General features: G+C 61.0%; 2 protein-coding genes across 3 annotated transcripts; both read right to left on the reverse strand.

Moving 5' to 3' along the window:
• Positions 1 to 5: 5 nt before the first annotated feature.
• Positions 6 to 9,405, reverse strand: ICAM5 (intercellular adhesion molecule 5). 2 transcript variants are annotated; one of them, XM_068664384.1, is made up of 11 exons: positions 8,912 to 9,405; positions 7,096 to 7,165; positions 5,695 to 5,973; positions 5,297 to 5,608; positions 4,424 to 4,702; positions 4,061 to 4,333; positions 3,011 to 3,253; positions 1,839 to 2,081; positions 995 to 1,237; positions 630 to 893; positions 6 to 541 (listed from the first exon to the last, which is right to left on the reverse strand). In XM_068664384.1, the coding sequence occupies exons 1-11, from the start codon at positions 9,374 to 9,376 to the stop codon at positions 324 to 326; spliced, it is 2,889 nt and encodes a 962-aa protein (XP_068520485.1). In that variant the 5' UTR covers positions 9,377 to 9,405; the 3' UTR covers positions 6 to 323. The 2 variants fall into 2 exon arrangements, with proteins under 2 accessions (XP_068520485.1, XP_068520486.1); XM_068664385.1 differs by lacking the exon at positions 6 to 541 and having other exon boundaries at positions 748 to 889; positions 8,912 to 9,399.
• Positions 9,406 to 9,784: 379 nt separating this feature from the next.
• On the reverse strand, positions 9,785 to 15,369 carry LOC137846431 (intercellular adhesion molecule 5-like). The gene is made up of 5 exons (XM_068664372.1): positions 15,129 to 15,369; positions 13,849 to 14,199; positions 11,521 to 11,799; positions 10,463 to 10,705; positions 9,785 to 10,378 (listed from the first exon to the last, which is right to left on the reverse strand). Exons 1-5 carry the CDS (start codon positions 15,310 to 15,312, stop codon positions 10,209 to 10,211), a joined length of 1,227 nt encoding a protein of 408 aa, XP_068520473.1. The 5' UTR covers positions 15,313 to 15,369; the 3' UTR covers positions 9,785 to 10,208.
• Positions 15,370 to 15,376: the final 7 nt, after the last annotated feature.

The raw sequence follows: 15,376 nt of genomic DNA on the forward strand, positions 1-15,376 counted from the left end.
CTCTCTTTAAAATGTAAATTATTTATTTGGCACATTCCAGCGCGGCGGCGGCGATGGCCTCGTTGCGTGAGGCCCCCTCCCGCTGCAGTCTCCATAAAATTAGACGCCGAAGTGGCTAAAAAACCAACAGCCCCCCCCCCCAAAAAAAAAATAATCAAACCCAACCCCATTACCTTGGGGACAGCATCATGACACCCATCCCAGCTTGGGGGTCCCCGTGTCCCCTGTGCTTTTGGGGGACCCCCAAACCCATGCCAAGTGCGGGGCCAAAACCCGGCGGCGCGCAAAGCGTCCCTGCGTGGCGGAGGGGACGTCCCCGTCCCTCAGGTGGGGGTGAGCTGGATGCCAAACACCTCCCCGCGACCCCCTGCGTCCCCCCGGTGCAGGCGGGCGCCTTCCGAGGTGCCCTCGGCGTCCCTCACGTTGTACTCGCCCTTCTTGCACGCCGTCGTCTTCAGGTAATAAATCCCCGCCGCCGCCAACCCCAGCACGGTGACGGCGCCCAGCACGCCCAGTGACACCAGTAGGGCCAGCCGGCTCTCTGCGGGGCGACAAGGGGATGCCGGTGATGCCACCCCGGTGCTGGTGCCATCCCCGGTGTCCCCCATAACCCTGCGCCCTTGGCTCACCGTCCACGCGCACCACCACGCTGCCGGCGCGCCGGCCGTGCCGGTTGGAGGCGGTGCAGGTGTAGACACCGCGGTTGGCGGCGGCCGCTCGCGCCACGGCCACCGAGCGGTTGTCGGCGCCGAAACGCAGGTTGGGGGCGGGCGGCAGCGCCCAGCCGAAGGTGGGGGCCGGCAGCCCCTCGGCACGGCACTCCACGCTGAAGCTTGCCCCGCGGGAGACATTGGCCGAGGGCACCACGCGCAGGCTCACCGCCACCGGGCTGTCTGCGTGGGGAAGCAAAAAACCCCGAGTCACCCCTTTTTTACCCCAAAACGCCCCCCGTTTCCCTTCTTTCCCCCCCCAACGCTCCCCGTGCCGCGCTCACACTCAACGGTGATGGTGATGTTGCGGAGAGCTGAGCCGTGCGCATTGGTGGCTCGGCACTGGTAGGTGCCGGCGTGGGCACGGGTGACGTTGGGGCTGGCCGGGGGGGCGTGGGGGTCCCCCAGCTTGGCACAGGCGACGTGGGGCAGGGGGTTGCCGCTGGCGTTGCAGCCCAGCTCCGCCGCCGTCCCCTCCACCCAGAGCCGCCGTGCCGGGCAGCCGGCCTCGCCGATGCTGGGCTCGTCTGCAGGGAAAGAGGGTGAGGGTTGGGGTCTCCCGTGGCATCACCGCATCCCCGGCATGGCCACGGGATCCCCAGCATGGATATGGGATCCCCGGCATAGCTGTGGGATCTCTGCCATGGAAAACAGAATCTGCACCGTGCCCAGATCCCCAAAACAGCCCCAGCATCCCCGGCATGGCTATGGGATCCCCGGCATGGTCACCGGGTCCCTGGTATGGCTGTGGGATTCCTGGTGGAGCTACGGCATTTATGGCACGGCCAGGCCCCCTGCTGTGGATAAGAGCATCTGTGCCATCACCAGATCCCCCAAAACAGCCACGGCATCCCCAGCATTGTTATGGGATCCCCGGCATAGCCACAGGATCCCTGCCATGGATAAGAGCATCCGTGCCATGGCCAGATCCCCAAAACAGCCATGGCATCACCAGCGTGGCCACGGCACCCCTGGTGTTGTTATGGGATCCCCGGCACATCCTTGGCACGGCTGCGCCCCCAAAACACCCACAGCACATCCCTGGCACCTCCAGGTTCCCGGCACGGCCCCGGCACAACCACGGCACCGCCGGCACGGCCGCGGCCCCCCCAGGCTCCCCCTACTCACACTCGACGCTGACGTAGACGCTGCGCAGCGCCGAGCCGTGCTTGTTGGTGGCCCGGCACGTGTAGCGCCCAGCGTCGCTCCGGCTGACGGCCCGGCCGCCCCCGGTGCCGGGGGGGCCCTCGTCGCGGGTGCAGCGGGTGCTGGGGGCCGGGTCCCCCTCGGCGCGGCACGCCAGCTCGCGCCGCTCGCCCTCCACCCAGGTGCGGTGCGCGGGGCACCCGCTCTCCGTCAGGCTGGGCTCATCTGGGGGGGACACGGGTTCGGTGAGAGAATGGCAGTTATAGAATTATAGAATTATAGATTTACAGAATTATAGAGAGAATTAGAGATTTACGGAATTAGAGAATTATAGAATTTCAGGGTTACAGAAATTTAGAATTAGAGAATTAGAGATTTACAGAATTATAGAGCTACAGAATTAGAGAATTATAGATTTACAGAATTAGAGAATTTCAGGGTCACAGAAAATTTAGAATTAGAGATTTACAGAATTATAGATTTACGGAATTAGATAATTATAGAATGTCAGGATTACAGAATTTTAGAATTAGAGAATCGTAGATTTACAGAATTTTAGATTTATAGAATTATCGAACTACAGAATTAGAGAACTATGGAATTATAGAATTTCAGGATTGCATAATTTTTGAATTAGAGAATTGGAGATTTACAGAATTATAGAACAATATAATTAGGGAATTACAGAATTTCAAGATTACAGAATTTTAGAATTAGAGAATTAGAGATTTACAGAATTATAGAATTATAGCTTTACAGAATTATAGAATTATAGCATTATAGAATTTCAGGATTAGAGAATTTTAGGATTAGAGAATTAGAGATTTACAGAATTATAGACTTACAGAATTTTAGAATTATAGAATCTCAGGGTCAGAGAATATTAGAATTAGAGAACTGTAGATTTACAGAACTGTAGATTTACAGAATTATAGATTTACAGAATTATAGATTTACAGAATTTCAGGATTAGAGAACTGTCGATCTACAGAACTACAGAAAAAAACTAACAGAATTAGGGAACTGAGGCCGAACACCCCCAGCTCTCAGCCTCCGAGCATCCTCACCACCTCCCCCGGGGACGTTGCCTCCCTCGCCCCACGGTGTCACCCCCTTGTCCCCGTGCCCCCCACCCCGTTCCCAGCCCCACTCACACTCCACGTGGACGGTGACAAGCCGGCTCCGTGTCCCCAAGCTGTTGGTGGCGTTGCAGAGGTAGGTGCCGGCGTGGGAGCGGGTGACCAGCTCGGGTCGCTGGGTGCTGACGGTGGCCCCGTTGCGGGTGCAGGTGACGGTGGGCGCGGGGTTGCCGGTGGCCCCACAGGACAGCGCCTCCCGTGTCCCCTGCAGCCACGTGCGGTTGCTCGGGCAGGAGCTCGCCTCCATTTCGGGCATGTCTGGGGGGGGAAAGAGGGGAGGATTGGGATGGGGGAAGGCAGTGGGGTTGGGGGAGTGTGTGGGGATGGGGTGGGATGGGGATGGGATGGGGATGGGATGGGGGTGAGATGGGATGGGAATGGGATGGGGACGAGGAATGGATGGGATGAGGATAGAGATGAGGATGGGGATGGGATGGGGATGGAAAAGGAGGTGGAATGGGATGGGATCGGGATGAGATGGAGACAGGGATGGGATGGAGATTGGATAAGGATGGAGATGGGATGGGGTTTGGGATGGGAATTGGGATGGGGATGTGATGGGAACAGGGATAGGATGGAGATGGTGATTGGGATGGGGATTGGGATATGATGGGGATGGGATAGGAATTGGGATGTGATGGGGACAGGGATGGGTTGGGGACAGAAATGGGATGGGGATTGGTATTAGGATGGGAATTGGGATGGGGATGGAGATGGAATGGGGTTGGGATGTGATAGGGACAGGGATGGGTTTAGGACAGAAATGGGATGGGGGTTGGGATTAGGATGGGAATTGGGATGGGGATGTGATGGGAACAGGGATAGGATGGGGATGGAGATGGAATGGGATTGGGATGTGAGGGGGATGGAGATGGGATGGGGATTGGGGTTGGGATGTGATGGGGACAGGGATAGAAAGGGGACAGGATGGGGCCCCACACCCTGCACCCATTTCATCCCCAGTGCTCCCCCACCCTCAGCACCAGTAAACGATTGGGATTTCCACCCCCCACAGCCACATTCTGGGCTCAAAGGGGCCGGATTTGGGGCACGTGCCGGACTCACACAGCACAGCGAGCCGAGCCTCGGTGTCCTTCGTCACCGTGCCGTCCCCCACGGCCAGGCTGGCCCGGCACCCGAACCAGCGCCCGTCGTCCTCCCGCTGGGCCACCAGGCGCAGCTCCAGCTGGGGCTGCGGCCCCTCGGCCAAGACCCCCCCGTCGGCATCACGGAGCTGCAGCCGCACGGCGGGGGGCTCGGCGGCGGGGGCGCGGCACGTCACTGTCACCTCGCCACCCGCCGGCACCGGGCTGAGCTCCAGGACGGGCGCTGGGAATCCTGCGGGATGGAGACAGAAAGCTCAATATTTGGGGTGGGATTTAGGGGACACCCCCCCCCCTCCCCAAAATGCCTCCCCTGAGGGCTTACGGTAGACGTGGAGCTGCGCCCGCGCCGTCCGTGCCGCGGCGCCCACGGTCACGGTGCAGTTCAGCTCCTGGAGCCCCGCGGTGCGCGGGGAGAGGCGGGTGCTGGCGGTCAGCGTGTCCCCCCCCTCCGTCACCGCCACGTCCAGGCTGCGCCCGTCCAGCACCAGGGAGAAGTGGGCGTCCTCGGCGGGGAAGGCGCCGACCACCCGGCAGCTGGCATTGGCGGTGGCGCCGGCCTCGAGGCGCGCAGGGGCCTCCAGCTGCGGTGGCTCGGGGAGAGCTGCGGGGACGCGGTGGCACCGTGAGGGGACCTCGGGGCTCCGCACCCGGAGAGCGAGGGGACCCCCGCGGTGAGGGGTGGGTGGTGGAGGTGGGAGCGGAGAGCATGGCACGGACACGTGCGTGGTAAAGGTGGGGGGTACGGCACGGTGTGGGGTCGGGTGGTGGTGCACATTGGGATGGGTTTGGAAGTGGGGAGGGGGACGGGAGTGGGGCTGGAAATTGGGGTGTGGATAGAGATGGGGATGGGATAGGGATGGGGAGAGGAATAGGGATGGGGATAGGATAGGGATGGGGATGGATTGGGGATGGGGATGGGATGGGGATGGGATTGGGATGGGGATGGGATGGGGATGGGGACTGGAATGAGGCTGGGGATGGAGATGGGGACAGGACGGAGATGGGATGGGGACTGGGATAGAGATGGAAATGGGGTGGGAAGCAGTGCAGATAGGGATGGGAATGGAAAAGGGATGGGGATAGGCTTGGGATGGGGACTGGAACAGGGAACAGGGATAGGATGGAGACGGGGATGGGGCCAGGATCCGAGTGGGACCAAGGTCAGGATGCCCCGAGCCGCGCCGCGGGTCCTCACCGTACACCACCAGCTTGACGGGCACGGCGGCGCGCGCGAAGAGCGGCCCGTGGGGGCGCAGGGACAGCTCGGCGTGGCAGGTGACGTCCTGCCCGTGGTCCCCGGGGCCGACGGTCAGCAGGTGGCTGACGGCCACACTGGCGCTGCCGGCGGCGGCCCCGAAATTCTGGGTGCGCAGCGTCTCGCCGCCCCGGCGCAGGGTGACCGTCAGGTTGGCCAACGGGGCCACCTCCGCCACCCGGCACGTCAGGTTGCGGCTCTCGCCCACGGCCACAGCGGGCACCGGCTCCAGCACCACGCGCTCCGGTACCCCTGGGGGGGCAGACACCGAGCTGTGGGGTGCAGCCGGGACCCCCACCGTGCCGCCGTCGTCCCCCTTGCCCATCACCCGCACTCACGGTAGACGAGGACGGCGGCGGGCGCCGTGGCCCGTTGCTCCCCGCAGGTTGCGTAGCAGAGGGCAGGCTGCGGGTTCCACTCGGAGACGTTGACCAGGACGAATTTTTGCCAGCTGCTGCCAGCCTCGGTGGCGTTTTTGGTGAGGGACGTCTCCAGCCCCAGGGTGGGCTCGTGGTCCGGGCAGGCGCTGTGGCTGCAGTTGATGGCCACCGAGCCCCCGAAGGGCACCACGGCCACCTGGGGCCAGGCGCGCACCGTGAACGTGCCCCGGGCGGCCCCTGCAAGAGCCCCCCCGGGGGCAGCCAGCGGGGACGGGGTCCGTGCACCAGCGGGAGCCCCCCAGCCCCAGAGCAGGAGCCCGGCACTAGACTGGGACCCCGAACCAGACTGGGAGCCAGGAACCAAACTGGGAGCCCAGAACCAAACCCAGGACCCCAGAACCCAGAACAGGACTTCCGAGCTCCAAACTGGGAGCCCGGAACCAAAGGGGGAGCCTGGAACCAAACTGGGACTCCGGAACCAAACTGGGACTCTGGAACCAAACTGGGACTCCGGAACCAAACTGGGAGCCAGGAACCAAACCCAAGAGCCCAGAACCAAAATGCAGGAGCCCACCCCAAAACTAAACCCAGGAGCCCAGAACCTGGAGCAGGACCCCCCCAGCTCCAAACCAGGAGCCCAGAACCAAACCCTGAAACCTGGAACCAAACCAGGACCCCTGCCCGTCACGCAGGACCCAAACCCTAAACCCAGATCCCCAACCTCAAAACCCAGCTCCAAAACCAGGACCTCAGAACCCAGAGCAGGACCCCTGAGCCCCACACCAGGACCCCAGAACCAAAGCCCAGGGGCCCCAACCCCAGAACTGTGACTTCAGAACCAAACCAGGGACCCATGCACCAAAACCTGGGACCCCAGCCTCAAACCCAGGACCCCAGAACCAAACATGGACCCCCAGCCCCAAAGCAGGACCCCAGAAACCAAAGTCAGAGACCCCCAGAACCCCAAATCAGGACCTCAGAACCCAGAGCAGGACCCCCAAACCCCGAACCGGGAGTCTGGAACCAAAACCCAGGACTCCCAGCCCCAAAACCTGGGACCTCAGCCCCCAAACCCAGGACCCCAGCCCCACTCCAGGACCCCAACCCCACTCCAAGACCCCAGCCCCATACTCGGGGACCCCAGCCCCATGCCAGCACCCCAGCCCCACACTGAGCCCCCAGCCCCTAGCAGGGCTCACCCCCAGCATCCCCCCAGTTCCTCGGTTCCATGGGGATCCCCCCCCCTATAATTACAGGTCAGGGGATCCCCCCCCATAATTACGTGTCTTGGGGTCCCCCACCCCAAAACACGGGATCCCACCCCCCAAAAAACCCTCCCCCGGTGCTCCCCCCCCATACCTGCAAGCGCCAGGATCAGGGGGGGCAGGAGCCGTGCAGCCGGCCGGGGGGGGGCCATCGGGTCCGGGCTCTGTTATTTTGGGGGGGTGGGGGTGGGGGTGATCAGGGAGGATGAGGATGAGGATGAAGATGAGGATGGGGATGAAGACGTGGATGGAGATGAAGGCGAGGATGGGGATGAAGGCGAGGATGAGGATGGGGATGAAGGCAGCTCCTCGACGCTGCGCACCGAGGCTCCTCCCCCCCCCCTCCGCCCCCGATAAAGCCCCCCCCACACTGGGGTGGGGGGGTGGGAGCCGTGCCCCCCTCCCCCCCCCCCACCCGTGTTCGGATTGCACGAGTGGGTGCTGCGTGGGTGCAGCGCCAGACGTGCAGCTCTGCCCACGCACCCACCTGGGGAGGGGGGGTGGGCACGGAGAGGGGGGAGGTGAGGGGGAGGAGGGCTGCAAAGGGACCCCCGGGGTGTGGGGGGGGTGGTCTCGATGCGTGGGTGCTCCCCCCCATGGAGGGGGCTGCGTGGGAAGAAGGGGGCTTGGTGTTTGTGGGGTTTGCACCTGCAGGTGTGCATTGCGTGGGTGTGTTTGTGTGCATTGCGTGTGCACTGCGTGTGCATCTGTGTGTGCATTGCATGGGCGTGCGTGCACAAGCATGCATGCAGGCATGGCATGTGACTCGTGCACTGCGTGTGCATGCATTAGGAGTGCATCGTGTGCACGGAGGGGGTGTGCATTAATTGTGCATGTTCATGTGTGCATCATGTGCATGCAGGCATGTATTTTGTGTGCATGCAGGTGCATTATCCACGCATGTGCAGGTGTGCATCGTGTGCATGCAGGTGTGCATCGTGGGTGCATGCAGGCGTGCATTATTTGTGTATGTTCATGCATGTATTGCGTGCACGAAGGCGTGCATCGTGTGTGCATGCAGGCGTGCACTATTTGTGCATGTATGTCCGCGCATGTATTGTGCATGAAGGCGTGAGTTGTGTGTGCATGCAGGTGTACTCTATTTGTGCATGTTTGTGCATGCATCACGTGCATGCAGGTGTGCATTATTCGTGCATGTTCACACATGCATCATGTGCACAAAGGCATGCATTACATGTTTGTGCAAGTGTGCTTTATTTGTGCGTGTTCAGGCATGCATTGCGTGCACAAAAGCGTGCATCACATGTGCATGCAGGCGTGCACTGTTTGTGCATGTCCATGCATGTATTGTGTGCATGAAGGGGTTCATTTCATGTGCAAGCAGGCGTGCATTATTCGTGCATGTTCAGGCGTGCATCGTGTGCATGCAGGTGTGCACCGTGTGTGCATGCAGGTGTGCACTATTTGTGCATGTTCAGGCGTGCATTGTGTGCATGCAGGTGTGCACCGTGTGTGCATGCAGGTGTGCACTATTCGTGCATGTTCATGCATGCATTGTGCGCATGCAGGTGTGCATTGTGTGTGCATGCAGGCGTGCACTATTTGTGCATGTCCATGCATGTATTGTGCACACGAAGGGGTTCATTTCATGTGCAAACAGGCGTGCACTATTTGTGCATGCCCATGCATGCACCATGCCATGCAGGTGTGCACCCCGTGCGCTTTCTGGCGTGCATTTTGCTCCCACCGGTGCGTGCCATATGCGCCGCGTGTGCATTGAGATGCTCCCTGCGTGTGCACCATGCATGAAGACGCGTGCTGCTCGTGTGCCCCCCTGTGCACACCACCGTGCGCCCCCAGCCCACCCCACGCAGCCCCCTCCGTGTCCCCGTCCCCCCGTGGGCGCAGGCGAGGCGTGATTCACCCGCCGTGCACAGCACGCTCCGTACCTCGCCGCGGCCCACGCAGCCCCGCAGCGCGGCGATGCCGAACCGCCGTGCCCACGCCGCCCACGGTGCCGTGCCCAGTACCGTGCTGGTCCCAGTACCGGTGGCGGTGATGCCGGTGGATGAGCCGAAGCAGGCCGAGCCGTGCCAAGCCGTGCCGTGCCGTGGAGGCCAAGCGGGAGCCGGTGTCATGCCGGGAGCGAGCGACGGTGCCAGCGAGCGCCAGGCTCCGTGCTCACAGCCCCTCTGTCTGCTGCTGCTGCCAGCCCCGGCCTTGGGGACAACGCTCAGGCGTTGGGGACAGCGCTCGGGTGCTGGGGACGATGCTGGCTCTGGGGACGATGCTGGCTCTGGGGACGATGCCAGCTTTGGGGACGATGGTGGCTTTGGGGACCGAAGCCCCAGCAGCAGCCCCATGGCCCCCCCTGTCCCCAGCACTGTTCCCATCGCCCCTCCCCTCTTTCCCATCCCCCAGCCCTGTCCCTTGTCCCTGGTTCCAGCCCCGGCCCCCGGTCCCCATCGGTGTCCCCGAGCCCCAAAGCTGGTCCCTGTGCCCCCCCCCCATATTCCTCCCGTCCCCCCCCCCCAGCCCCATTTCCATCCCCCAGCCTCATTCCCTGTCCCCAAGCCCTTCCCCTTGTCCCCAGCCCCCAGCTGGAGACGGGGACCCCCAGCCCGGCCACCATCTGCTGTCCCCAAAACCTTGTCCCATGTCCCTGCCCCACAACCAGGCACGGGGACACTCCCCCCACACCCTGCCACCCCTTCCCATGCCCCCCCCCCCAGCTTCCAGCTGAGCCTCCAGGCACCAGCTCTGCCGCATGCCCCCCGATGTCACCTCCCCCCCCAAGCAGCTGACCCCAAGACGAGTGCCACTGCCAGCAGCAGGAGGACATTTAATAGCCCCCAAGCACCCCCCCCAGGATGCCACCAAGCTGGGGGGGGGACAGCAGTGCCACCCTGGCTCTCTGTACAAGGAGGGGATGGTGACAGCGGGCGCTCACCACCCGGTGCCACCGGCGGACACTCGTGCAGGGCGCGGATGAGGCCAGCTGCACCCACACGTGCTGAATGAGCCCCATCCAGAATTAATTTTTTTTTGGGGGGGGGGTCCCATGGCAGGGACGGGGGCTGCCAGGGGACAACCCATTTCCCCCCCCCAGCCACTAGGATCTGTCCCTGGGTGAGGGGCGCGGGGTTTTGGTGCGCTCAGAGCACAAAGCTCCGGCTCCATCCCCGGTGCCGAATATTCACCGTCATCTTCCTCCTCCTCTTCCTCCTCCTCTTCCTCCTCCTCCTCCTACTCCAAGCGCCGCTGCTCCATCTCCAAGCGCCGCTGCCTCTCCCGGAGCTGGTACTCCTGGATCTTCTTCTTGCGGTAGTAGATGCCGTAAGTGATGCCGGCAAAGGCCAGGGCGCCCAGCACCACCAGCACCACGGCCACTATGAGCCCCACGTTGATGTCATGGTCTGTAGGATGGCACAGGGGGGGTCAGCAGAACCCATATAACAAATCACCCCTCTCCCAGCACCCAGCGCCCCGTCCCCACTCACATTGCACCCACACGGTGATGTTGCACCCAACCGTGCCCAGTTTGCTGCTGGCCACGCACCGGAACGTGCCGGTGTGGGCACGCTTGGCCGTGTGCCACTGCCCAGGGATCAAGCTGGTCCCGTCCTTTTTACAAACCACATGCGGCCGGGGGTTGCCCCGCGCCTGGCACCGCAGCGTCACCTTCTCCCCTTCCGTCCAGTTCTGGCTGGGGGGGCAGCTCCCGTCATCCAGCTGGGGTAGGTCTGGGGGGGCACAGGAGGGCGGCACACGAGGTTTGGCTGGGTGCAAACCCGACGTTGGAGCTTTGCAGCAGGGCTGGGGGGTGTTGCAAGGGGGCTGGGGAGTTTTGCAGCATGGGGGGGTTGCACAGGATGCACGGGGGGGCAATGGGACCGAGGGCTTTGCTCCAGCCCTGGGGTTGGACAGGGGACAAGTGGCTTTGCAGTGGGGTGGGGGGGTTGCTCTGGTCCAAGGGGGCCAAGTGGGGTGGGATTTATTTTTTTGCATGGGGACAGGGGGTGGGATTTGTATCAGGACAGGGAGGGTTTGCCCCAAGGCTAAGGGTGGGGGGGGGCTTGCACAGAGCCCAGGATGTTTTTGCACTGGGGTCAAGGAAGGGTTTTGCAGCATGGCTGAGGGTTTTGCATGGGGTTGGGGGGGGTTTTGCACGGGGTTGGGGGGTTTTGCACCAGAGTTGGGGGGTTTTGCATGGAGATCAGGGGGGTCTGCAGCATGGCTGGGGGTCTTGTATGGGGTTGGGGAGGGTTGCACCATGTCTGAGGGTTTTACATGGGGTTAGGAGGGGTTGCACCACAGCTTGGGGGGGTTTGCATGGAGATGAAGGGTTTTGCAGCATGGCTGGGGGGGGTTCACCAGAGCTGGGGGGTTTTGCATGGGGATAAGGGGTTTTGCAGCATGGCTGGGGGGTTTTGCATGGGGATAAGTTTTGCAGCACGTCTGGGGGGCTCTGCATGGTGCCGGGGGCTTTAGCATGGTGGTGGTGGGGTTTTTGCACCACAGCTGGGGGGATTTTGCCCGGATCCAGCCCCCCACTCACACATGACGTTCAGCTTGACCGCATCCGAGCTCTTGTTCAGCATCTGGTCGCCCACCCAGAGCTGCGCGTCGCAGACGAATTCGTCGCCGTCGTCCTCCTCGTGCACTGTCAGCTGCACGCTCACCGATCCCTCCTGCCAGGGCGCTGGGGGGCGGCGGCGGCTGCGCAGCCTCAGCTGCACCCCCGGGGGCTGGCTGGGGGCCGCGGAGCACGACAGGGTCACCAGGTGGTTGTAGGTGGTGTTGGGGTCTCTGACGAGCAGGACGGGCTCAGGGAAGTCTGCAGGGGGAGGGAGGGTACGGGGCTGGGTGGGCGCAGGGTGATTTGGGCATTCGGTTTGGGAATGAGAAATCACGGAGCTGGGAAATCGTGGGAGCAGCAAAACGTGGAATGTGGAAATCAAGGAACCAACAAATCAAGGAATCAACAAATCATGGAATCCATAAATCATGGAATCGGTAAATCGTAGAATCAGTAAATTGTGGAATCAGTAAATCGTGGAATCAGTAAATCATGGAATTGGTAAATCATGGAATCGGTAAATCATGGAATCAGTAAATCATGGAATCAGTAAATCGTGGAGCTGATAAATCATGGAACTGGCAAATCATGGAACTGGCAAATCACGGTGTCACCAAATCACAGAATAGCCAAATCAGGGAACTGATAAATCAAGGAATCATCAAGTTGTGGAATTGCCAAATGATGGAGCCATTGACCCCTTCAATCATCAAATCATGGAACTGGTGAATTGTGGAACCTTCAGATCATAGGACCACCAAATTGTGGAAACTTCAAATCATGGACTCGCAAAATAATGGGACCAGCAAAATATAGAATTGGCAAATCATGGACCCACCAAATCGTGGAATCAGCAAATCATGGAGCCATCAAACCACGCAATCATTAAATCATGGAATCGTCAAATTATGGAACCTTGAAATCATGGGACCACCAAATCCTGGAACCTTCAAATAGTGGAATCATCAAATCATGGGACCAGCAGAACACGGAATTGGCAAATCATGGAAGTGACAAATCATGGAATCACCAAATCATGAAATCACCAAATCGTGGAATCACCAAATCATGGAGCCATCAAACCACACAATCATCAAATAACGGAATCACCAAATCATAGAAATTGCGAATAATGGGACCAAGAAATCATGGGGCCAACAACTCATGGGAGCACTAAATCGTGGAACCAACAAATCGTACAACTGTCAAATCACAGAAGTGTCAGATTTTGGAACTGTCAAATGTTGGAAAAAATGAGTCATGGAATAATTAAATCGGGGAATAGTTGAATCATGGAGTGATCGAATTATGGGATTGTGGAAACAGGGAGCCATGGAAGCACCATGCCATGGAAGCATAGAGCCATAGGGCCACCGAATCAACAAATCATCGAATTATAGGATCGTTGGGTCATCAGACCGGTGAGCCATGGAATCGTGGAAATATCGAATTGTGGGATCATTGCGTCATAGGAGTGTCAAATCATAGGATTGTGGGATCGTGGGATCATTGGGTTATCAGATCACAGGATCATTAGGTCAGAGGATCATCGGGTCACAGGATCATCAGGTCACAGGATGATGAACCCATTAGGTCATCGAAGCGTTGGATCATGGACTCAGTGAATCACCAGAACACTGAATCACCGCCCCGTAGGATCCCCAAATCACCAGGTCACAGGATCACCGAATCACTGAGCCATCAAACCACGAACCGATTGGGGTTGGAAGGGACCCTAAAGACTCATCCCATGGGCACGACCCCTCAAAGCCCCATCCACCCCGAACTTGGGCACCCACAGCTCCTTTGGGGGGCTGGTTCCAGCCCCTCACCGCCCTCATGGTGAAGGATTTCTTCCTCGTGTCTCATCTCCATCTTCCCCCTTTTAGCTCAAAGCCTGATCCATCACCACACCCCCCCTGATGAAGACCCCCCCCAGCTCTCCTGCAGCCCCCTTGAGGACTTGGCATCCTGCTTTAGGGTCTCCCAGAGCCTTCTCTCCAGGCTGAACCCCCAAAATCCCAAACATTTTAGGCTGAACACCCCCCAGCGGAGCTGCTCCAGCCTCCGCGCACCCTCGTGGCCACCTCCAGCCCCATTCCAGCAGCCCCACATCCTCGTGCTGGGACTCGCGGTGCTTTGGGGGGGGGGGCTCAATGAGCAAACAGAGGGGGACACCCCCCAGTGCCACCTCCCCTGAGGCCACAGCACCTCGCTGAGAGATGCCACCGAGCCTCCTGCCGTCCCCAAACTCCGCTCCGCCGTGGGAGCAGGATAGTTTTTTTTTTTTTGGGGGGGGGCACTTACCATACGCCAGCATCCTGAAGCTCGAGACCTTCCTCTGGCCGAAGCAGCTGGAGTAGCAGACGATGTCGGAGACGGGCTCGGTGATGTTGCTCAGCCGCACCGCCAGCCAGCCCTGGCCCCGCGCAGCCTCCTCCTTGGTGAGCGAGGTCTCCACGCCCACGGTGGCGTTGGGGTCGGCGCAGGTGGTGGAGCAGTTGATCAGCGCGGCCCCCCCGTAGGACACCTCCGAGGCGCTGCCCGTCACGCTCAGGCTGAAGGGGGGGTCCCCGGAGGCAAAGTCCGGGGATGAGTTGGGGACACGGGGGGACGAGCCGGGGACAGGGGCGGACGAGCTGGGATGCTCGGCACGGCCTGCGGAGAGGAGGGGGGTGAGATGGGGTGGGTGCTGGGGACGGTGGTGGGGATAGGAAGGGGCAAGAAGGGACACGGGGGTGGCACAGGGACCAGGCTGGGGACAGGAGGGGACACAGGGATGGCACAGGGACCAATTTGGGGACAGGGTGGGGCACAGGGACCAATCTGGGGACAGAAGGGGACACAGGGATGTCACAGGGTCCAGGCTGGGAACAGGAGGGGACACAGGGATGGCACAGGGACCAGTTTGGAGACAGGGTGGGACACAGGGGTGGCACAGGGACCAATTTGGGGACAGGAAGGGGCAAACTGGGATGGCACAGGGACCAGGCTGGGGACAGGGAGACACAGGGGTGGCACAGGGACAAATCTGGGGACAGGAGAGGACACAGGGATGGCACAGGGACCAGGCTGGGGACAGGAGAAAACAAGAGGGGGACACAGGGATGGCACAGGGACCAATTTAGGGACAGGAGGGGCCACAGGGACCAGTTTGGGGACAGGGTGTAACACAGGGGTGGCACAGGGACCAGGCTGGGGACAGGAGAGGACAAGATGGGACACAGGGATGATGCAGGAACCAGATTGGGGACAGACGGGGACAAGAAGGGACACGGGGGTGGCACAGGAACCAGTTTGGGGACAGGAGGGGACACAGGGACCAATCTGGGGACAGGAGGGGACAAGAAGGGACACGGGTGTGGCACAGGGACCAGTTTGGGGACAGAAGGGGGCACAGGGATGGCACAGGGACCAGTTTGGAGACAGGGTGGGACACAGGGATGGCACAGGGACCAATCTGGGGACAAGATGGGACACAGGGATGGCACAGGGACCAGTTTGGAGACAGGGTGGGACACAGGGGTGGCACAGGGACCAATCTGGGGACAGGAGGGGACAAGAAGGGACACCTCCCTCGCACTTACCAGCCTGAGCCAGCAGCAGCAGCCCCACGAGGGGCAGAGCAGGATGGTGACCCCGAGGCACGGCCACCGCGGAGACCGAGGACCCCCGGAGCCAGGGGCAGCGGGTAGCCCCCAGCCTCACACCCCTGGTGTCACCCCAGCCTTCCCCGTCCCCTTCCCCGTCCCCATGTCCCCCCGTCCCCATCCTCAGCGAGGCCAAATGGCGGTGCAAGAAGGGAGGAAGGAAGTGGGGTTGGGGCCCCGCGCAT

This window comes from Anas acuta, chromosome 32 (assembly GCF_963932015.1).
Source record: "Anas acuta chromosome 32, bAnaAcu1.1, whole genome shotgun sequence".
Taxonomy (NCBI): domain Eukaryota; kingdom Metazoa; phylum Chordata; class Aves; order Anseriformes; family Anatidae; genus Anas; species Anas acuta.

Bases quoted from the DNA above. Each gene is read 5' to 3' on its own strand.
- ICAM5 (XM_068664384.1), bottom strand. From the start codon at position 9,376: ATGGGAAAGAGGGGAGGGGCGATGGGAACAGTGCTGGGGACAGGGGGG. The intron at 7,166-8,911 runs GTACGGAGCGTG...CCAAAATAACAG, and splicing joins GCTGCGTGGGCCGCGGCGAG to AGCCCGGACCCGATGGCCCC. The intron at 2,082-3,010 runs GTGAGTGGGGCT...TGTCCCCCCCAG, and splicing joins TGTCACCGTCCACGTGGAGT to ATGAGCCCAGCCTGACGGAG.
- LOC137846431 (XM_068664372.1), bottom strand. From the start codon at position 15,312: ATGGGGACGGGGGGACATGGGGACGGGGAAGGGGACGGGGAAGGCTGG. The intron at 14,200-15,128 runs GTAAGTGCGAGG...TCCTCTCCGCAG, and splicing joins GCTGCTGCTGGCTCAGGCTG to GCCGTGCCGAGCATCCCAGC. The intron at 11,800-13,848 runs GTAAGTGCCCCC...CTCCCCCTGCAG, and splicing joins CTTCAGGATGCTGGCGTATG to ACTTCCCTGAGCCCGTCCTG.